Source organism: Odontesthes bonariensis, chromosome 2, assembly GCF_027942865.1.
Source record: "Odontesthes bonariensis isolate fOdoBon6 chromosome 2, fOdoBon6.hap1, whole genome shotgun sequence".
In the NCBI taxonomy this organism is placed as follows: Eukaryota; Metazoa; Chordata; class Actinopteri; order Atheriniformes; family Atherinopsidae; genus Odontesthes; species Odontesthes bonariensis.
Window position 1 is genome coordinate 30,194,566 of NC_134507.1, and position 24,627 is coordinate 30,219,192.

The window sequence follows — 24,627 nt, forward strand, 5'->3', positions numbered from 1 at the left end:
AATATTAAAAGCATCATTTCATATATTTCATGTAAATTGTTTGTTTGATATGGGGAACAAGTCTTAAGGGGGAATCAAGGTTGCTGCCGCAGGTTGATGGGTGTTACTTTTGAGGGTCGCTACCTGGAACATTCTGGACCAAGCTAGCACGCAGGCACCTTGCTGATTTCTCTGCCTAAGATCATCAATAATTAAGGAAGACTGGATAAAGTGCATAGTGCACTGAAGGACTGAAGATTTCTAATTTTCTCGCAAGAGAAAGCGGCCAATGAGGTACATTTATGTTGTTACTGTTATGTTTGTAAGACTAAAGATGTAATGTGACGAAGTTCTGTTGAGTCATGTAACAGTCGCGTTGTTCCTTTGATGTCTTTACGTGGGAGTAATTTGGTTTATTTGCTTTTCTGTCTGTATGTCTAACAGTTCTCACGGCACACTATCATGCTCCGTGTGTGATTAAAGCCTGTAACAAAAGAACAACTTGGTTTTCGTGATTTCGACTTGAGAGGGAATTACAGAAGGTCTCAATGAGATAAAACAAAAAAGATAAAACAAAAAAAACAAACAAAAAAAATAGTGAAATGGCCCTTTTCTGCATTTCCCATAACTACCGATCGGAAATCAATTTTAGGATCGTGTTGCTGGACGCTGTGGTTAAAAAAATCTCCATTAATGTTCTTAGCTGAAGGGACTGATGCTAGCTGTGCACACCAGAAACAGGAAATGACATCACTGTTGCGATGGCCTTAGATTCTGTCCAATCACAAGCGAGTCCTGTAATATTTACCTTCTCCAGTGCTGCTGGTGTTATTTATACTTCAGGGTCAGCATGCATGTGTTATATGTAAGCAGAAAAAAAGCAGCTACTGAATTTCACTGCATTTCCAATCAGCTGAAACCAATTTAAACCCTTTTTTTTTTTTTAATTTATGCTCATTAGACTCTTTTCCACACCAAGGTTTCTGATCAATATTCACGTTTAAAGCTTCAGCTTTGCAGGAAAGAAACAACATTTAAGAAACAGACCAAGAAGCAGTTTCTGTTTAAGGAGTAGAAGCGTCGACAGTTGCAAAGTGTAAAATGTTTTCAAAGATCTGATAAAAAAATGCTCAAACTGACGATGTTTCAAACTGAATAAATCCTGAGCGTTAGGAAGCAGACCGTTTCAGGGGGATGTTAGTGATAATGGAGTGCTGGTGACAACCAGCACTCCATTTCCAGACACTCTGAGTTATGACCCAACAGAAACACACAACAGATGGCGGTCCGCAGCCCATTAACACATCATGTCGACCAGGTTTTTATGGCCTGTTAATGGGTACCAAACATCTCCTGCATACAGGAAAAGTGATGCTACAGCGACCTACAATGACTTACTCTGGGTTCCTATGTGGTTACACTGTAAAAAAATGCCCCTCCAAAAATAAGTAAAAAACAACAAATACAAGACGTTTTTGCTTGAAATAAGAAAAAAATCTGCCAATGGAACTAGTGAAAATAGGCTTGTCAAGATTTCTTGAAATAAAATGTGATATTTAGGACTTTTGAGTTAAAAGTCTGTTGCTCACAGGCTTTTATTTTGTAAAAGTCTGTTGCTCACAGGCTTTTATTATTGTAAAGGTCTGTTGCTCACAGGCTTTTATTTTGTAAAAGTCTGTTGCTCACAGGCTTTTGTTTTGTAAAAATATGTTGCTCACAGGCTTTTATTATTGTAAAGGTCTGTTGCTCGCAGGCTTTTATTTTGTAAAAGTCTGTTGCTCACAGGCTTTTATTATTGTAAAGGTCTGTTGCTCACAGGCTTTTATTTTGTAAAAGTCTGTTGCTCACAGGCTTTTGTTTTGTAAAAATATGTTGCTCACAGGCTTTTATTTTGTAAAAGTCTGTTGCTCACAGGCTTTTATTTTGTAAAAGTCTGCTGCTGTCTGCTGCGGAACCGGAAAAGAAAGTAATCGGCGGATCCACCAAACATGGAGAAGGGTACGGAACTTTTACCCGGCCATTTTCATTTTAAATTTCTTCCAGACGACGGAGTCGACAGAACCAAAGTCATCTGTAAACACTGCCAAGTTGAATTGTCTTCTCAGCGTAGTAGTTCCAGTCTAAAATATCACTTAAAGGCAAAACACACAACTGATAGCAGCAAGTCATTCAAGGAAACAGACAGTGGAGTGAGGCTTCTACATAAAAACTACAGAAAGATGCTGATGTTAAAAGTGTGTTTGCACAACAAATATTATGGCACTTTCATTCATATGGCAGCACATTTAAAATAAAACTAAATGATAACAGCTATGCACTACCTTTGGATTCATTTTTGGATTTTGCGTACAAATGCGATTAATAGTGATTAATCAGGGAAATCATGTGATTAATTAGATTAAAAATCATTGCCCAGCCCCAAATTAAACACATGAATCTCTCCAGCTGCCTCACCTGAGCAATCTGCAGGATGGAGCCACCGTTTATCTCAAAGTTGGGTGAGTAAGTGATGCACAGCAGCACCTGAACACACAGCAGAGGGACACAGACGGTGATAAATGCATCGTTTTAACGGCTCAAACACACAGTTTTTACTCTTATATAGGTCAGCCTGGAGTAAAGGTAACCCAATGAAGCTACACATCAGCTCAGATTGTTGTAACTCTCTTGCTTTTACCTTCATAACTTCCACCTGCAAGTCTTCGTGGAGCGCCGGGGTGACTCTGATGGCCTCCAACATCTGTCCGAGCAGCTGCTTGTCCGGTACCTCCACCTCCACGGCAGCACCGCTCACAAACCTGTCGTCACACAGCAGCTTCTGCGTGGACAGAAGGAACAGAGCTTCAGTTTCTGATTCAGATGGGAGCCAGAAATGTTCCTGTTTCTTTCCTGTACCTGCATGCCAGCCAGGGCGGTCTGTCCCAGTTTGGTGTTTTTGGACTCCAGAGCCATCTGGAAAGGCAGCAGACAGCGCTCTCTGAGGAGCAAAATGTGGGACAGTTTGGCAAATTACAAAACCGTCAGAGCTCACCAACATTTCTCAAGAAAGAGGAGTTTTTCCTTCCATTTGCATTAGCCCATCAAGTGACAGAATCTGCCACATTCAGGTATTTATACAAATACAAGCAGAGAGCAGCAGGAAAACTTTAAAAAGATTAAAACATCTGTGAAATATAACATCTGTATATAACATCTGTGAAATATAAAAGCTAAACACATGTACAGCCATACACCAAACACTCCAGGCCCTCTGATTTCTCCAGGTCCCGGGTTCTCCAGGCCCCCTAGTTCTCCAGGCCCCGGTTTCTCCAGGCCCCAGGTTCTCCAGGCCCCCCGAGTTATCCAGGCCCCCCGAGTTATCCAGGCCCCCCCGAGTTCTCCAGGCCCCCCGAGTTCTCCAGGCCCCCTGAGTTCTCCAGGCCCCCGAGTTCTCCAGGGTCCGAGTTCTCCAGGGCCCTAGTTCTCCAGGCCCCCGAGTTCTCCAGGCCCAGAGTTCTCCAGGGCCCGAGTTCTCCAGGGCCCTAGTTCTCCAGGCCCAGAGTTCTCCAGGCTCCGGGTCAGATTCTTTTTAGGTTCACAAACTTCTCTACGGGTGCTTTAAACGTGTCCGCAGGAGATGATTTCTTTTCTCCAACCACAGCAGTTAAAAGGAAACCGGAGAACTGAGGAGAACACTGATACACTGATCAGCAGAATATGAGAAAGCACAGCATACAGTTCAAGTTCTGATATATCAAATCACAGCTGAATGGAGCATCCATCTCCACATTTAATGAAGCCCTCTGAGGAGCTTCTGCTGTGAGACTGAATCCTTTATCTTTAGCTCCGCCCCAATAGTCCTGATGGTAAAATGATTGGGACCAACTAATCAAATGTCTTCAGTAATTGTCAGAAAAAAATTCCTAAAACTAGATAGAATGTATTTGCACATTTGAATCATCTTGTTTTTTTATTTTAGCTCAGGGCAACATCGTGGTGTGGCCGTTCAGCCGAAGGGTCCCTGGTTTGAATCCCAGCTGTGGCCTCTCCGTGTGGAGTTTGAATTGATTCATACAGCACTTTTCACAAATAAAATCACAAAGTGCTTCACGACAAAACACAAGAAAAAAAGAGCAGCATGTCATAAGAATAAAAGCAGAAGTTAAATGAGGGCTGGTCTGTATAAAAATGTCTTCGGCTGCTTTTTAAAGAGTCCGTACGGCTCAGTGGAGGAGAATTACCTAACCTTGGTGCCACTGCCTGAAAAGCCTGATCATCACGGGTTTGAACCAGTTTTTTCTAGTCCACTTTGCATCAGCTATATATGTGCGAGCTGAATGCAGAATGCAGTCATTTCTGGCTGGTGGCGCCTTCTAAATACTCTGTGATAAACTGTAATAAGCTGCTTCAAACGGAGCGGAGCTCAGTGTACTGAGCACTAAATGCTGAGCAAACTGCCTTTCAGTCACTCATATCAGTAAATGCAAAATAAGAAACTTTAATGTTATGTAACCCAGCAACTGTCCAAGTCCAGGTCCAAGTCCCCTCCCCGTGCATTCACTCTTTCTTTGTCTTCTGACCGTCCTCAGAATCTCCAATCCGGGTCACGGCACCAAATTGTTAGATCGATTCTTTCATTGGATGCTCAAGAACAAGCCGGAGTAATCTCAAGTTAAATGAAGTCTTTATTTGTGGTAACAAATGGAGTATATCAGCGCTGGACCCAGTATGACAGACCTCTCGCAGGAAATCCGTCAGACAGAGCCTTGATTTCCAGTAACATTTTGTATTTATATGCCTCATTGTTTCACATAGGTTGGACTCCTTGTCGACCAAATATGATTGGATATGAGTAGGTTCAACATGCTTCGTCATATTCTCTGAATAAGCCAAATAATGTGTGTGTGAACCTTGCACCTGCTTTCCCAGGCTAATTGTTTTGTCTCCCCATTCCCGGATCAGTTAAAGGGACATTATGTAATTTCTTCCCCCATCTAGTGGTGCAATTTTATTTTGCAAAGTTGAATGAATTTGCTCTCTAGCGCCTCACGTTTTCAAATGTGCGCTGCAACTTCTTGAACTACGGCAAGCGGAATGTGTCAAGATTCAAGAAGCTATAGCTTCAGACTCAAGGTCCATACAAACAAAAAGAAATCAAGACACACAGTACAAAGGATTACATAACACACATACAACAACACTATGAATACAGATGACAGATAACATGTCAGATGACATAACATCTCCTTTGGTGTGCAAGCAATGCAGTTAGTCATATTCCGGGAGTTACCGGAAGTGACGTCGACGCAGCATTAGCATTAGCAGCGTTAGCAATAGGAGCATTAGCAGCGGTAAATAAACTCCCGGTAAACTTACAAACTTTCTAATTCCTCGTTTTGTGAGTTAAGAGCCTATGTGTACTACGGCAGAAGTTTGGTAACAATCAATGCATTATTAGTGGGATCATTTACGAGATAAAATCTATTTAGCTTTTTTTTTTTTATTTTTAAACTTTATTAGTAAATCAACAAAATAACAGTTTACAAATGTAAACCAAATGTAACGCCAAAAAGAAGATAGACAGGGGGAGAAATGGTGGGGAAATCGCGATTCGAAGTGCTTTATGTCCCTCTCGGCACTTTGTCGTTTTTCATAGACCGGAAGGACATGGCAGCCTCCATAGAGCTTGCCGGCTCTATGTAGATACAGACAAGTTATTCTTCACTCAGGAGGATAAGTGAGATTTTTGACAGAGATCATTTTACACCAATGAGGACTAACTTATGAATGAATATGTTGATTTGAGCTAATAAATGACTTAATTTATTACATAGTGTCCCTTTAAGGTCTCAGTTAAGGTCATGTCTCGTGTCCATCGTGGAAAAGTACAGCATTTAATAAAGCCAATTTTAACACTGTGATAAACTATAATAAGCTGCTTCCATCAAACGGAGCTGAGCTCAGTGTACTGAGCGCTAAATGCTGAGCAAACTGCCTTTCAGTCACTCATATCAGTAAATGCAAAATAAGAAACTTTAATGTTATGTAACCCAGCAACTGTCCAAGTCCAGGTCCAAGCCCCCCCCCCCCCGCCATGCATTCACTCTTTCCTTGTCTTGTTCTGTACTTTCCTCCCGCTTGCGCGGCCTCTCCTTCCCATTATTTGCGGTCGGCTGAGTCGCCGTCTCTGCTGCTGATCGCTTTGCTTCAGTGCTCTCAGGCTGCTGAACCGTCACAACTACACAGTTTTAAACAGGCCACAGGGAGCCCAAATAGGCAATGTAGCTGCCTAATTTTTCAATCTATCAGTTCAATCTATTTATGAGCATGCAGGAAGAAACAACTGAGCCGAAGGAAATAGAACATCCAGACTGGAGAGACACAAAAATCTGACTGAGAATGTCCACGATGGTTAGTAACAAACACTGAAGTCTAAACTTTACAATGATCAAAAAGACTGAATTAAAACCACGCTTTCATGGTAAATATCCCTCTTCTGTCAATGACAATTATCATTATATATATAGATAGATTTATTAAAGACTCGTTGTCCAGATCACATAGAAAAACAATCAATAATAAAAGTACATAAAAAAAAGAACATTCAGAAAAGAATTTGAAATAAATAAATAATAATAATAATAAAAACACTCCTAATCTTTTAGGAAGCAATCATACCAATGTATATATATATAATATAGATAAAATATATCAACAAAAAAACAAACTTAACAGCAGCCCTGCTGGAAATCCCTCTTTTAAAGTGTCAGCTCTCGTTGACTGAAAAACTAAATCCAAGCTCTTAAAAACACACCCAGATAATGTGGTTTGAGTTAAGAATGACTCCTGCATGTCAACGCTCAACGAGACTCAAACGCTCCAAAGCTGCCGCTGTTTGCATCTCCTTGTAAAACCAGTGACGTGGAACTGTGTACAGATACGACTGAGCTCCCCATAAACCTCACGTAGGATTCCTTTTGTTGTGTCAGACAGCTGAAAACACGAGATTGTGATTGAAAATCTGTCCGTTAAGACTGTGAGTCGAGCATTTCCAGACTGCATTTTAAAGGGATAGTTCACCTCTTTTGACATGAAGCTGTATGACATCCCATATCAGCAACATCATTTATGAACATTTTCTTACCCCCTGCTGCGTCCTGTGAGCAGAGTTACAGTCTTGTTTTTTGCGTTAATGAAGGTAGTCCGGCTAGTTGGCTGGGGTTTAAAAAATAAAGCGTTTTGCTTCTCAAAACAATATGCGTTCAAAAGAGTAATACATTTGCATCACAAAATCGTTCTCCAGGAAAAAGTCAGACCTCACAATCGCTTGGTGCTATTATCCCTCCCTTCGTATCGCTGCCTGCTGCCGCCTGCCGACAGCCGTGCCTGTTACGGTGTTTGCTGCTCGGAAGCAGGGGACTGCTCGGTCTGCACTTCAGTCTGCACGGGCTACACAGCAGGTAGTTCTGAAGAACTCTAAAGTCAACTACCACAGCTATGCAGATGACACACAGATATATCTCGCACTGTCTCCAGATGACTGCAGTCCTATAGAGTCATTGTGCGACTGCTTAGAGCAAGTCAAAAAGTGGATGAACCAAAATTTCCTTCAGTTAAATCAAGAAAAAACTGAGGTCATTGTGTTTGGCCACAAAGAGAAGAGGTTTGCTGTCAGTAAACACCTCGAGTCTCTAGAAACTAAAGACCAAGTCCGGAACCTCGGCGTGCTGATAGACTCAGACCTGACCTTCAACAATCATATCAAATCAGTCACCAAATCAGCCTTTTATCAACTGAAGAACATATTCCAGAATGAAGGGTTTCATTTCCCAAACAGATCAGGAGAAGCTGATTCATGCTTTCATCTCCAACAGACTTGACTACTGTAACAGTATTCTGACTGGACTCCCCCAAAAGAGTCTCAAACAGCTGCAGCTCGAGTTTTAACCAGAACAAAGAGATCACATCACATCGCCCCAGTTCTCAAGTCTTTACATCGGCAGATACAGAATAGATTTTAAAGTTCTGCTTCTCGTCTACAAATCACGGAACGGTTTAGGTCCAGAACACATGAATGACCTGCTGGTAGAGTATAAACTCAGCAGAGCTCTGAGATCTACTGACTCAGGTCAGATAGTGGAGCCCAGAGTTCAAACTGGACCCGGTGAAGCAGCTTTTAGCTGTTATGCTGCACACAACTGGAACAAACTACCAGCAGAACTGAAATCAGCCCCAACTGTAAGCACTTTAAATCCAGGTTAAAAACATTTCTCTTTCCGTGTGCTTATGGTTGAGTTCCTTTAAATCATTTTAAAGCATAATGCTATAAATCCTCTGAATTGTTTCATATTTTTCTTTTTTCCCATCTTTGATTGCTTTTAACTGGGTGTTTTAATTTTTATTCAATTTTTTTAATTCTCTTTAAATTGCTTGTTTTTATGCTGCTTTATGCTGTTCTTTTAAATGTCTTTATGTAAAGCACATTAAGTTGCCTGTGGTATGAAATGCGCTGTATGAATAAAGATGCCTTGCAGTGATACGAAGGGAGAGAAAATAGGGCCAAGCGATTGTGAGATCTGACTTTTTCCTGGAGAACGATTTTGTGATGCAAATGTATTACTCTTTTGAACGCATATTGTTTTGAGAAGCAAAACGCTTTATTTTATAAGCCCCAGCCAACTAGCCGGGACTACTTTCTTCAAAACACCAAAACGAGGCTGGAACTCGGCTCACAGGACGCAGCAGGGGGTAAGAAAATGTTCATAAATGATGTTGCTAATATGGGATGTCATACAGCTTCATGTCAAAAGAGGCGAACTATCCCTTTAACCGCAGCATCATCTGACACAACCACTATTCCAGCAACTCAAAGACAGCATCCGTGCAGCTGCACTTGCACACTCCTGACGTCTCTTCACATCTTTCTGGTCACATGAAACGGGGATGTAGCTTAACACACTGCTGAAGTGCAACATTTGCATTATCAACCAATAAATCATGAGATCATCTGAATATATTCAAATCATGCAGCTTTTGTGGAGCTGTGCAGGTCACAGGGAACAAAGAGTTTGAATTTCAGTTATTTCCTTGTATCATGTGCAGTGTTTGCATCTGTGAGACAACATCAAGTTATTTCAAGCATTTCAAACAAGCCAAATATAACCAATTATCCGTTTGGTATTTCTGTTGGTCGCTTTGTTTTAAATCTGCTTTCATGACTCAAACGTTTAAATAGCTGCACTGCTCTGCAGATCCTCAGGCCTTTACTGTGAAAGGTTTCCAGGAGGAACACATCATCACCTTTTCTGCAGAGACACTGGACCGTTCAGAGGGTCAGAGTGATCCGAATCGTTTAACTTACCGAAGCTGTGAAGGGGAAATCTTGGCTGATCCATTCTGAGACTCGAGCGTTTCTGTAGTTCAGAGGAGCAAAGAGAAGAAAAAAAGATAGTGATTAGGAACCTTTGACTTCACTTAAAGAGCTCATGCTGCGTTTTTTGGGACTACCCCTTTACATCAGAGTGTTGACTCAAGGTGTTGACCCAATGTTTGTAGCCCGGGCTTTTAATGACATCACCATCATTGTGGTTTGCACATCCTGAACAAACAATGATTTGTGCTTGATATCAGCTGAACAAGCGTTTCAGGAGGAGCTAAAACAAAGTATTTCAAGTGCAGCTGCAATACATACTACGAAAAAAATTATTTTCGTGGTTATTATTAGATTATTTTAACATTTCAACACAAAAGCTTCAGCTAGTAGAACCAAATTAAACTCTGAAGCATAAAATGGGCTCCACACAATACTTGAATCAATAGAAATCAGGTCCGTGACGAGACAAAAAGACTGTGAATATGAGTCAAAATTTGTATTTCACAAAGCATAACTAATAAACCTCAAGCTGCTGGTGTTGTGTGTGTTCTTAAGTCAACAACTCTTATGAAAACACTCAAAGATAACTAAGAAATAAGTTCTCTGAGGGGTCTTTTCCCGACGCCAACAGCGTTCACACCGCCTGAAAAGTTCCTTATTTCCCACCATGAACACTAAAGCTGCAGATTAGGGCCCACAGACTCAAGTCAATCCAATACAACACATCTAGCTCAGGGGTCGGCAACCTTTAACACTCGAGGAACCATTTGGACCCGGTTTCCACGAAAAAGAAAACACATCTAAAATGAAGATATCGGCTGTGTTCGAACATACTACAAACTGCATACTTCCATACTGCATACTCATCGATCAGACAGTATGCAGAGCGTTTACCCACAATGCATTTCGCTCCTGCCCGAGCCGAAAGAAAATTAAAAAATATTTCAAGATCACAATAATCTTCCAATTTAAAACTACAATAAAAAAAAACGAATTAACACAAATAAAATAGACTTTATTGGATATTTTTTAATTTATTTTCTCAAGCCACCCGGAGCTGCATGCGGCTCTTTAAGCCGCGGGTTGCCAGTCTCTGGTTCAGAAGAAAGAAAATTCAGGACAGCATCGAATGCTTAGAATGCATTATTACACTTTGTTTAGCATCTGATTAAAAGTGCTGCCGTCTGGTGTTTTAGGGGGAACAAAAAAATAAATAAAAAGAGAAAACTTGTAATTCTTTAAAAGTTTAAATCTTCAGTATGAATGACAGAAACGTGAATATTACACTTTAAAGAATTCAATTTTGAACGTGTGCGTCATTAAGTAATATATCCAGAGCAAATCTGAGCTGTGTGAACAATGAATGAACAATACATTCGAGTGATTAATAACCTCAGTGACAACACTGAGTCAGAAAAAGTTGGGACAGGAAGGAAAATTCTGGTTCAAATAGAATTTAAGATAAAGAATTATGCAGTGATTGAGTCACAAACCACTTCAACTTTCCCAGCAAAAACTATAAATACGAGCCCTGTGAAATATGACAGAAGTGCCCCTCAGTACAGGCTGTTAGTGTGTGGTGGTTCTGTGGAGAGCAGAGTTTGTTCTATGGTTTTCCTATCTGTGCACTTCATCTGTGTGGGCAGTCATAAGCTGTTATGGGCTCGTCTCCATGTATCCCAAAGTAGTTTGTTTTTAAATGAGCAAACATAACTGAAACGCTCTCCAGTATGTGTGGAATTGTCCTTTCTTGTCAGAACTCAACACACAGGCAGGTGGATGAATAACTTCCAAGGTCTGGAGTTCCCTCTGGACGAGTCCAAAAAGCTTCACACATGCCCTTGTACAGCCTTTGAGCATTTTTACACTCTGTGCAAATGTGTGTGTGTTTGTAAAGACACACAATTCTCCCTGCATCAGCACAACCGGCACCCATGCTTTAGTTCTCACTGAGTTGCATTAACCACCGAAAGGTCAGGCCGGCACATCATGCCTATTAATACTAATCACATCTCCACTGACGTCAGGGGAAACCATGTTTTCCACATTTTGAATGTTTCTGAACAACTTTTTGTGGCAACTTTATCACTTGGAGTCCATAATTCTTCAGAGAGAAGAATTATTCACAAGCAGAAAACGAGCTACATCTCAGACTCTCTGGGCCTCAGTTAGCCTGTTAAAGGTTAAAGGTCATGACAGCACAGTTAGAAACAGACAGAACAGGTATGGCTTGTTTGGAAGGGCTGCAGGAGAAAGCCTCTTCTCTCTAAAAAGAACATGGCAGCACAGCTTAGGTTTGCAAAGCTCCATTTGAACAAACCACAAGACTTCTGGAACAACGTCCTTTGGACAGACCAGACCAAAGTGGAGATGTTTGCTCATAATGCACAGCAGCACGTTTGGAGGAAACCAAACACAGCACATCAGCACAAACACCTCACACCAGCTGTCAAGCACGGTGGTGGAGGGCTGATGATCTGGGCTGGTTCTGCAGCCACAGGACCTGGGCACCTTGCAGTCATTGAGTCCACCATGAACTCCTCTGGATACCAAAGTGTTCTAGAGTCAGATGTGAGGCCGTCTGTCCGACAGCTGAAGCTGGGCTGAAACTGGCTCATCAACAGGACAAAGATCCCAAACACAGCAGCAGATCTACAGCAGAATGTGTGAAGAAGAGAAGAATCAAGGTGTTGCAACGGTCCAGTCAGAGTCCAGACCTCAGCCTGACTGAGATGCTGTGGTGGGACCTTCAGAGAGCTGTGCAGAAACCAAAGCTGCAAACCTCAATGAGCTGAAGCAGCGCTGGAGAGAAGAGTGGGAACAAGATTCCTCCAGAACCGTGAGAGAGACTGAGAACGTCCCACAGGAAACCAGCTGCTGGATCAGGGGTTCACTTAGTTTCTCACTCACTGCTGCTACCAGCTGCTGGATCAGGGGTTCATTTAGTTTCTCACTCACTGCTGCTACCAGCTGCTGGATCAGGGGTTCACTTAGTTTCTCACTGCTGCTACCAGCTGCTGGATCAGGGGTTCACTTAGTTTCTCACTCACTGCTGCTACCAGCTGCTGGATCAGGGGTTCACTTAGTTTCTCACTCACTGCTGCTACCAGCTGCTGGATCAGGGGTTCACTTAGTTTCTCACTCACTGCTGCTACCAGCTGCTGGATCAGGGGTTCACTTAGTTTCTCACTCACTGCTTCTGTGTTTTGTTCATTAAATTAGTCGTTTATCTGAGAGACATTTTTAAATCCGGGTTAAAAACATTTCTTTTCTCATGTGTCTATGCATGAAATCTGCACGGTATCTTTGAACTTATCTGGACTGTTGCTGGTTTTTCAATTAATTTAAATGATTTTATTGTTTCTCTTTATATTATTTTATGTATTTTTAATGCTTCTTCCACTCCCTGCTGCAATGCTTTTATTTTATGTGAAGCACTTTGAACTGTTTTGTACATGAAATGTGCCACAAATAAATTTGATTTGATTTGATCAAGGGGAATTGTTTGCATATATGCAGTTGGGAAGTATGTCCATAGGGAGCACTAATGACTCAGCAAAATGAGTCTTTGTTGATGTTCTGCTGTTATTTCTCTCCTATGACAGCACAAAGTTTCCGTTGTGATGCTCTAAAAATGACCTGTTACACACTTCTGATTCCACATGCTCCTCCTAACAGGATGCTTTCTGCAGTGTTTGCACGGCCACAACATTAAGCATCCACAGGTAACTGAAAAGGACTGCTGACTTTCCTGAAGTGTTTCCCAGGAGTTCCGTGCAGAATCTGCAGGGCTTGTCGAATGGAAACACATTCCGACTGTCAGCTGGGGAAGTTAAAAAGCTGGATAATAAAGCAGAAATCGTTTTCTTTCTGGAAGCCATTCTAAGAACTGTTGCGTCACACAAAACAAACAAACCGGCTGTCAGAAAGGAAATGGTGCAGCTGGCATTGCCTAAGGAAGCTTAGCTCATGGATAAGGGAAACACCTCCTCTGTTTGCCATCTTAAAATCCTGAAAAAAAATCAGCGTTTTATCCTCAAGATTTGGTACTTTCTGGGTCTGTGTTGTTGGCTGAGGTGCAGGCGGCTGGGATTAGTGCAGCAGCTCCTTTTCCTGCAGACTGACAGGTAAACCCGGCCATAGATTACCCTCATCCCTGCCCCCCCACCCCCCCGGGGCTGATGCACACTCACCGCAGGCGTAGACGCAGGCATCGCGGATGCCTTTGTGCTTGTGGCCGGACGCGTCTTTCTGCAGCTTCCGCAGGATTCCCTCCATGCCGGCTGCAGACACCGAACGGTGGATAAATACAAAGAACAGGTGCGCAGCCGGGCTGTGTTCTTCTAAATGAGCACTGACAGCATCCCTGAACCCCCCCGATGAAGGCGATGATTCATTCCGAGCAGCCAATGATGTCAGGCCCTCCGCCGATCCTCTGAGGCTGGGATAAGGAAGTGCTCCTGAATCACAAACCCACCACCACAAACGGGAAAGCGGAGCTCGCTTTACATCCAACTAAATACCGTCACAACCTGCCACCCATCCTCCTGTTGTCGATATTTTCAGTAAATAACCGACATTCGCTCATCCTCGGCGGGCGTTTATCCCCCTGCTCTGCCGTGCTTTCCGATCCGTTTCGGCTGATACTCGCGCTCCTCACGGAAACCAGACCCGGTTCCTTCCATCCCCCAAAGCGAGCTGCCGGGAACGCGCCTCTGCACCGCGCGGTCACTGCCTTCCACCAGAAGGCGGATTTCAGTCATACCTGGCAACACGGTATTGATGTTCGTGACGTGTCCCGGATGGGAGGCTTCAATCTGCGGCAGGATCCACTGGAATGGGATCTGCTGCCTGAGCAGGAAGGCAGGTGCAGTTATCCCTGCACGCGGGAGCGCGCACTCACTTAGTGGAGGTGGATCCCCATTAATACAGGTGGATCCCCAGAAATACAGATGGATCCCCAGTAATACAGATGGATCCCCAGTAATACAGATGGATCCCCATTAATACAGATGGATCCCCAGTAATACAGGTGGATCCCCATTAATACAGATGGATCCCCATTAATACAGATGGATCCCCAGTAATACAGATGGATCCCCATTAATACAGATGGATCCCCAGTAATACAGGTGGATCCCCATTAATACAGGTGGTTCCCCATTAATACAGATGGATCCCCAGTAATACAGATGGATCCCCATTAATACAGGTGGATCCCCGTTAATACAGATGGATCCCCAGTAATACAGGTGGATCCCCAGTAATACAGATGGATCCCCAGTAATACAGATGGATCCCCATTAATACAGATGGATCCCCATTAATACAGATGGATCCCCAGTAATACAGGTGGATCCCCATTAATACAGGTGGATCCCCAGTAATACAGATGGATCCCCAGTAATACAGATGGATCCCCATTAATACAGGTGGATCCCCATTAATACAGATGGATCCCCAGTAATACAGATGGATCCCCATAAATACAGGTGGATCCCCGTTAATACAGGTGGATCCCCATTAATACAGGTGGATCCCCAGTAATACAGATGGATCCCCATAAATACAGGTGGATCCCCGTTAATACAGGTGGATCCCCATTAATATAGATGGATCCCCATTAATACAGGTGGATCCCCATTAATACAGATGGATCCCCATTAATACAGGTGGATCCCCATTAATACAGATGGATCCCCATAAATACAGGTGGATCCCCGTTAATACAGATGGATCCCCAGTAATACAGATGGATCCCCATTAATACAGATGGATCCCCATTAATACAGGTGGATCCCCATTAATACAGATGGATCCCCATAAATACAGGTGGATCCCCGTTAATACAGGTGGATCCCCATTAATACAGGTGGATCCCCAGTAATACAGATGGATCCCCATTAATACAGGTGGATCTCCCCAGTAATACAGATGGATCCCCAGTAATACAGATGGATCCCCATTAATACAGATGGATCCCCAGTAATGCAGATGGATCCCCATTAATACAGATGGATCCCCAGTAATACAGGTGGATCCCCATTAATACAGGTGGATCCCCATTAATACAGATGGATCCCCAGTAATACAGATGGATCCCCATTAATACAGATGGATCCCCATTAATACAGGTGGATCCCCATTAATACAGATGGATCCCCAGTAATACAGATGGATCCCCAGTAATACAGGTGGATCCCCATTAATACAGATGGATCCCCATTAATACAGGTGGATCCCCATTAATACAGATGGATCCCCATAAATACAGGTGGATCCCCGTTAATACAGATGGATCCCCAGTAATACAGATGGATCCCCATTAATACAGATGGATCCCCATTAATACAGGTGGATCCCCATTAATACAGATGGATCCCCATAAATACAGGTGGATCCCCGTTAATACAGGTGGATCCCCATTAATACAGGTGGATCCCCAGTAATACAGATGGATCCCCATAAATACAGGTGGATCCCCGTTAATACAGGTGGATCCCCATTAATACAGGTGGATCCCCATTAATACAGATGGATCCCCATAAATACAGGTGGATCCCCGTTAATACAGGTGGATCCCCATTAATACAGGTGGATCCCCAGTAATACAGATGGATCCCCATTAATACAGGTGGATCTCCCCAGTAATACAGATGGATCCCCATTAATACAGGTGGATCCCCAGTAATGCAGATGGATCCCCATTAATACAGATGGGTCCCAGTAATACAGGTGGATCCCAGTAATACAGATGGATCCCCATTAATACAGGTGGATCTCCCCAGTAATACAGATGGATCCCCATTAATACAGGTGGATCCCCAGTAATACAGATGGATCCCCATTAATACAGATGGATCCCAGTAATACAGGTGGATCCCAGTAATACAGATGGATCCCCAGTAATACAGATGGATCCCCATTAATACAGGTGGATCCCCATTAATACAGATGGATCCCAGTAATACAGGTGGATCCCAATAATACAGATGGATCCCCAGGAATACAGATGGATCCCCAGTAATACAGGTGGCTCCCCATTAATACAGATGGATCCCCAGTAATACAGGTGGATCCCCAGTAATACAGATGGATCCCCATTAATACAGGTGGATCCCAGTAATACAGGTGGATCCCAGTAATACAGATGGATCCCCATTAATACAGGTGGATCCCCATTAATACAGATGGATCCCCAGTAATACAGATGGATCCCCATTAATACAGGTGGATCTCCCCAGTAATACAGATGGATCCCCAGTAATACAGGTGGATCCCCAGTAATACAGATGGATCCCCATTAATACAGGTGGATCCCAGTAATACAGGTGGATCCCAGTAATACAGATGGATCCCCATTAATACAGGTGGATCCCCAGTAATACAGATGGATCCCCATTAAAGCTGCAGTCTGTAACTCTTTTTCAAGCATAATGCCTGGAACTGTCCGGGGATTCTGAAAGTAGTACATTAAATACCCCAATACAAAAAAAAATGAGTTCTCTAGGTCCCCTATATGTCCCGCTAGGTCTCTCCAAAGCCAGCAGGTTTGTTTACAAAATTGCAGACCGGACCGGTAAAAGGTAACCAATCAGGTTTACGAGCTGGGCTCTGTTGCCTGTCAATCATCGATTGTGCACGCGCGATACAAGGTAGGCTTGTCCCCACGCTTATTTATCTAGACTATTGAACTTCATTACGGGCTTGTCTACTTACTGTGTCTTCCATGATCGCAAATGACAGGTGAGTTGATGAATGAGGAGTCGTGTAAGCGCATCTGGCGTGCACGTCTACGTGCTCGAGTTCTCATGTGTTTTGATGGGGCGGGACAGGAAGTTGAATAACTTTTTATTTTTCGGTTAAAAAATAAGCATTTCTTGCATTTTGCGACTACGGAGGTCACCGTTTTCAACTTCAAGCGTTCTGATAGATCATGTAAACTCTTAAAATGCCAAAAAGTAGGACTTTACGTATGACAACAACAAATCCTGCAGACTGCAGCTTTAATACAGGTGGATCCCCAGTAATACAGATGGATCCCCATTAATACAGGTGGATCTCCCCAGTAATACAGATGGATCCCCATTAATACAGGTGGATCCCCATTAATACAGATGGATCCACATTAATAAAATGGATCCCAGTAATACAGATGGATCCCCAGTAATACAGGTGGATCCCAGTAATACAGATGGATCCCAGTAATACAGGTGGATCCCAGTAATACAGATGGATCCCAGTAATACAGGTGGATCCCCAGTAATACAGGTGGATCCCAGTAATACAGATGGATCCCAGTAATACAGGTGGATCCCCATTAATACAGATGGATCCACATTAATACAGATGGATCCCAGTAATACAGATGGATCCCCAGTAATACAGGTGGATCCCAGTAATACAGATGGATCCCAGTAATACAGATGGATCCCAGTAATACAGGTGGATCCCCAGTAATACAGGTGGATCCCAGTAATACAGGTGGATCCCCATTAATACAGATGGATCCCCAGTAATACAGATAGATCCCAGTAATACAGGTGGATCCCCATCAGGTGGATCCCGCAGTAATACAGATGGATCTCTCATGTATACATGCTTGCATTTTGTTTACCCATTTCTATCAGAATCCCTGAAATGGGCAGTAAAAGAAGACCAACTGAAAGCAGGAATCACAGCTGGTGGCTGAAGGACCAGAACATAAGATGGGCTGGAACAATACAGATATAGATAAATACTTTATTCATGCTGGATGTGCCTGTTGGAAAAGGAGCTCTGCTGTCCAACCAGCAGCTGGTGGAGAGGATGGGTGGGGTTATCCATGATGGATAACAGTTTGTTCAGTGTCCTCCTCTCCACCACAGATTCAAATGAGTCCAGTTTGCAGCCCATGACAGAACCAGCCTTCTTAATAAGTTTATTAAGCCTGCTGGTGTCACCGGCTCTGATGCTGTTCCCCCAGCAGACCACAGCGAAGAACAGTGCACTGGCAACAACAGACTGATAGAACATCTCCAACATCTTGCTGCACACGTCGAAGGATCTCAGCTTCCTCAGAAAATAGAGTCGGCTCATCCCCTTCTTGTAGACAGCATCGGTGTTGGTCCTCCAGTTCAGTCCGTTGTCTAGGTGCACTCCCAGGTACTTGTAGTCCTCCACCACTGCAACGTCCTTTCCCAGAATGCACAGAGGCTTTGGAGCCGTCCTCCTCCTTCTGAAGTCAATGACCATCTCTCTGGTCTTTGCCACATTCAGAAGCAGGTGATTTCTGCCAGACCAATTCACAAAATCCTCTACCAGCGCTCTGTACTCCCCCTCCTGTCCATCCCTTATACACCCAACAACTGCAGTGTCATCCGAAAACTTCTGCAAGTGGCATGACTCTGAGTTGTTTTTAAAGTCTGTGGTGTACAAGGTAAACAAGAAAGGAGACAGCACAGTCCCCTGAGGAGCTCCTGTACTGGCAACCACCACATCAGACAGAACCCCGCCCAGCCGGACATACTGTGGTCGGTCTGTCAGATAGTTGGCAATCCAGGAGATGATGTATGTGTCGACCCCCATGACCTGCAGTTTGTCATTCAGTAGACCCGGCCGGATCGTGTTGAATGCACTCGAAAAATCAAAGAATGTGATTCTCAAAGTGCAACCCGATCCATCCAGGTACGGGTGAGCACGCTGCAGCAGGTAAATAATAATAATACTAATAATCAGAGGTGTCAAGTAACGAAGTACAAATACTTCTTTACTGTACTTAAGTACACTTTTTAGGTATCTGTACTTTACTCCATTACTCATTTTTCTGCCTACTTCTGACTTCTACTCATTACATTTTCACACAAGTATCTGTACTTTCTATTTCTTACATTTTCAAAACAAACAGCCTCGTTACTCTTGGCTTCAGTTTTTTTTTCTTAACTCTTGGCTTCAGTGTAATGTTTATGTATTTCACGTCATGTGCGCCATCCAATACAGATCAGTGGCGCCATCCACACCTAGTGAGAACGAGTGTAATTGGATGAATCATATAATGCAAACACTCATCGGTTAGGCTATTCGTCAAATTTGTGCTGACAAACAAGGAAATCATCATTCGTCAGAAGCAACTGTTCTACAAACTGCAAACGCGAAGTTGCGCGAAGCGTCTCACATAATCTTAGTGTGTATGCAAAATTGTTGCACTCTCCTACTCCGTGCCATTTTCAGATCGTTTTAGGTGCTCTGTATGTAGTGATAAAGAGCTCATTTTCGTTTCAGTTTTTGTCTTGACTGTCAGCTATGACAAAGGGAGAACATGCGTGTGTATATCTTTTTTCTTTGAATTTTTCAGGCAGTAAGACTTTTTTTTTTGTTTTTTTGATGGGACGAACATGAATACCTCACAACCTACCTCTTGAATACTACCTCACGTGTAATTGAATTCCAATAAAGTTTGAGAAAGAACATGCTCCTTGAGTGACTTTGTCTTTGACAGTAATGGTTTTATGATTGTTGTCTTGGGCCACATGTAGAACTAATCAGTTTTCAAATTAAGCTTGCAATTCATATAGTGGCATCTACCTTTTTGAGTGTGTTTTGAGGTTACTTTATACTTTTATACTTTAAGTAGGTTTTGGAGCACATACTTTTTCACTTTTACTTGAGTAAAGAGGTCAAGTTGATACTTCAACTTTTACCAGAGTGTTTTTAAACTGCAGTATCTATACTTCTACTTAAGTAACAAATGTGTGTACTTTTGACACCACTGATAATAATACATTTAATTTTAAAAAAAGAGCCTTTCTCAACGCTCAAGGACACTTTACAACACATTAAAAACACAATAAAAAAAAATAACATAAGTTAAAAAAGAGGCTAGAGGGAGAATGCAGTTTGAAACAGATGGATTTTGAGTTTTGATTTGAAGAGGGGTAAAGAGTCAATGTTGCTGATGTCTGGTGAGAGTGAGTTCCAGAGTTGGGGAGCAGAGCTTTCAGTCGCTCTGCTCCCCATGGTGCTGAGACGGGCAGAGGGCACAGAGAGGTGGAGGGAGGAGGATGACCTGAGGGAGCGAGATGGGATGACAATGGAGAGGAGATCAGACAGATATGGGGGGCCGAGGTTGTGGATGGCCTTGAATGTGTAAAGTAGGGTTTTGAAAGTAATTCTGAATTTGACCGGGAGCCAGTGAAGCTGCTGGAGGACGGGGGTGATATGGTGAAAGGAGGGTGTACTGGTGATGATGCGGGCTGCAGAGTTTTGAACCAGTTGAAGCTTATGAAGGGATTTATGAGGGACACCGAAAAGGAGTGAGTTGCAATAATCTATGCGGGAGGTGACGAGGCTTTCCGTTTTATCACTGTTGAGTTTAAGGAAGTTTGCGGTGAACCAGGATTTAATCTCAGAGAGGCAGTGGGTGAGGGAGGAGGGAGGGAGACTGGGGTCAGGTTTACTGGACAGATAGAGCTGGGTGTCATCCGCGAAGCAGTGGAAATGTATACCAAATTTTCGAAAAATATTGCCAAGTGGGAGGAGGTAGATGATGAAGAGGAGGGGCCCCAGGACGGAGCCCTGGGGAACACCTGAAGTGACAGGGGAGGGCTGAGAAGAGGAGGACTTGAGCTGTATGAACTGAGTGCGGCCTGTGCGGTAGGAGTGAAACCAGTGCAGGGGGGTGCTGGTGATGCCTAAGGAGGAGAGTCTATTGAGGAGGATGGGGTGAGAAATGGTGTCAAAGGCTGCACTTAGATTGAGGAGGATGAGAATGGAGATGAAACCGGAGTCAGCTGCCATGAGGAGGTCGTTGGTCAGGGCTGTTTCTGTGCTGTGGCATGGACGGAAACCAGACTGGAATTGTTCATAAAGGCTGTACTTGGTGAGATGGGAGTGAAGTTGGGAAGCAACATTTTTTTCCAGGATTTTAGAGATGAAAGGAAGGTGAAAAATGGGGCGGAGGTTATTGAAATCGTTGGGGTCTGAACCAGGTTTTTTCAAGAAGGGACTGACAGCTGCAGACTTGAAGAGAGCGGGAACAATTCCAGTGGACAGTGAGGAATGGATGATGGCTGATATGAGGGGGAGCAGAGAGGGAAGGCAGGATTTGACCAGGATTGTAGGGAGGGGGTCAAGAAGACAAGAAGAGGGTTTGGACTTACTGTAGATTTCATGGAGCATCAACAGCATCATCCACCCCCAGGTGAGGCTGGTAGGCAAACTGTAAAGTAAGTGCTGGAACAATAAGGGCTGGAACAATAAGGACTGCAGAGAGATGAGATGGATGAATGTGAATGTCGGCCTGGCAGGTTTTCAGCAGCCACGTCGCTGTCCAAGCATGCCTTTAATTATGAAATTAATGAGATTTTTAAAGAGACAGTGAGGTCAGCTTTCCGTTAGAGAACAGGTCAAATTAATTTATAAGATTTATATCGTTCCAGACAGCAAAACAGTGATAATATGCAGAATGTGACATCAGTATTGTTCTCACATCACCTCTCATCTCATCTCATCCCAGAGCTTATAATTATTTACACAACAGGATTTTTAACATCAAATGAGCCAGAACATTGACCTCAGCTGGACTCAGTATGCAGCCTTTGGCATTTTCTACACAAGCTGAAGATAAATGTGATCTGCTGCTGCCTGACCTGTTTAAGGACATCGTCTGGTTTGTGTCTTTGCAGCCCTCTTTCATATGTACCACTAATATGTGACTTCGTTGGGGAAAGACAAGCCGTTGCCAGTTAAGCTCACTATTTGACTGCTGAGTTCTTCTCAAGTTGATTGATTAATTTAAAAAAAAAAAGTAATTAATTTTTTTAATTTATTTATTTAGTCATTTAATATTATTATTATTAGTAGTAGTAGTAGTATTTTTTTATTAGAATCGGTATTATTATTGTTGTTGTTAATATACAATCATTGTAAATATTTATAATTTTTTTTTGAGCTACTTGAATAATTTGAATTTCCCCCATCGGGGGATGAATAATGTATTTTTCTATTATTTTAGAGGCTTTCTGTAAAACAGAAATAGCCTTTGAGTGTTTGCATGACAAGCTTTGCAATCTTTATTGTTTCATATTGACTAAATTCGTCCCCAAATGGGTCCGAGTGTATATGTGACAGGTTGCGACTCATGTAAAGGAACAGCAGAGACAAAATATTTCTCATATAAAAAATGTTGTTTATTCATCTTCTCTAATTTGATATTTTCCTCTTGAAATAATGGACAACTTTAAATCCTCATAGGTTTTTCAAATGATTTCCCTCAACCTAACAAATGCCACTAAGGTCACAAATGTGTTGCTTCTTTTTTATCAAGCCAAACAGCATCGAGTAGCTAGAGCGTGTTTTTTTTCTCTCTACAGAAATAACATTTAGTGGATCAAAGTGAAAATGGACCCCTGACAAAACCCCTGATGACTTGGGCAGTACCTTCATCCGTTCCCAAGCTAGTTAGCAGAAAACTTGGCATATCTCAGCATGGTGTGCAGTGTGTCCTTAAAACATTTGAGGAAACTGGACAAGTTGAGGACAAAAGAAGAAGTGTCAGGCCTAAAGAATTATCTACAGCAGATGAATAGGATCTGAAAGGGATGTCCTTAAGAAAGAAGAAAAAATACAGCAAACACCTGACACAGGACCCATGTGTCAAATATTTACAGCTAAGCTTCTAAGAATGGTGCAATATTCAAAGTTTTATTCTATATATTCAAGGATTCATTCCATATATTCAAAGTTTTATTCTATATATTCAAAGTTTCATTCAATATATTTAAAGTTTTATTCAATATATTCAAAGTTTCATTCAATATATTCAAGTTTCACTCCATATATTCAAGGAATCATTCCATATATTCAAGTTTTATTCAATATATTCAAAGTTTCATTCAATATATTCAAGTTTCACTCCATATTTTCAAGGATTCATTCCATATATTCAAAGTTTCATTCAATATATTTAAAGTTTTATTCAATATATTCAAAATTTCATTCAATATATTCAAGTTTCACTCCATATATTCAAGGAATCATTCCATATATTCAAGTTTTATTCAATATATTCAAAGTTTCATTCAATATATTCAAGTTTCACTCCATATATTCAAGGATTCATTCCATATATTCAAAGTTTCATTCAATATATTTAAAGTTTTATTCAATATATTCAAGTTTTACTCATATATTCAAAGTTTCATTCAATATATTCAAGTTTCACTCATATATTCAAAGTTTCATTCAATATATTCAAGTTTCACTGCATATATTCAAAATGTTATTCTATTTATTCAAACTTTCTTCTTGCCTTAAATATTATATGTCCTTTTATGTTTGCCCATGTTTTCATAAACATAGAAAGAAATAAGGATGTTGTAATAAAACAATGTATGGGTGCCGTTTGTGCCAAGGAAAATTAAACTTGGATTACAGCATGCAATACTGGCTTACGGCCACTTGGGGGCGGTACAGACCAATGGTTTCCCCTGGCATCAAAATCAGTTCCACGTGCTGCGTTTGTGTTCTTTGAGTATAAAGTAAGCTCAATGAGAAAAAAACCCAATAACAATAATAATAAAACAACATTTGAGACAGATTTGGTTTAAATTCTCAGCTGCAGCAACATGAATCTCACAGGAGTGATATGAAGACCTTTTCTTGTTGGGTGGGTGATTCTTGCGCGTGAACCTTTAACCTTTAGCAACGTGATTCAAATAAACTCACTTGTATTACATAAGGCCCAACCTACAAATAAAATGAAACATTTATTTATTAAAAGTCTCCTAACTACCTGGTGTCTTTTCCATGGAAAGCTAAATTCTCAAAGTTGTTCCTGAAATGCGCGTCATCCAAACATATGACGGCATGTTCCTCAAATTATGTGTGTAAGGGGGGGGGGGGGGGGGTGCAAACAAACACGCACATAGACCCGCAAACACGCTCAAACCATTTGCTCATTTTGCGCAATAACGCACCATCATCCATGCACATCCTTCATCTGTTTTAAGTGGACTCACAGGGAATTTGGTTTCCTCTGTATTATTTCTATGAATCGCTTTTCGACCGTGAGCTATGCGAAACATATTTTGACGTCACACGCCAACTTTTGGGATATATGCGCACAATTGGGTTCAAAGTTTCTCTCTAACTCTACACCAGGCCAAAAAGTCAGACAGTCGCGAGGTATGACACAGAAATGCCACAAAAAACCCCCAACACAATCGTACTTGATAGGTCAGGTATTTTGGGAACATGCCCGCGGCGCGCCACGTGCGTAATGACGAATAGAATGTGCCTCTGATTGAGGAATAAGTTCC

General features: G+C 42.2%; 1 protein-coding gene across 2 annotated transcripts in view; it reads right to left on the reverse strand.

The window, feature by feature from the left end:
• Window positions 1–14,062, reverse strand: part of arfgef3 (ARFGEF family member 3) — a 99,660-nt gene extending 85,598 nt beyond the window's left edge. The window contains exons 1-5 of one of the 2 annotated variants that reach the window (XM_075481130.1): window positions 13,525–14,062; window positions 9,320–9,371; window positions 2,875–2,956; window positions 2,657–2,797; window positions 2,434–2,502 (exon numbers count right to left, since the gene is read on the reverse strand). In XM_075481130.1, the coding sequence (XP_075337245.1) occupies window positions 2,434–2,502; window positions 2,657–2,797; window positions 2,875–2,956; window positions 9,320–9,371; window positions 13,525–13,609 (429 nt within the window). In that variant the 5' untranslated portion in view covers window positions 13,610–14,062. The remainder of the gene's footprint in view (window positions 1–2,433; window positions 2,503–2,656; window positions 2,798–2,874; window positions 2,957–9,319; window positions 9,372–13,524) is intronic. The other variant, XM_075481120.1, reaches the window with a different exon arrangement.
• Window positions 14,063–24,627: the final 10,565 nt, after the last annotated feature.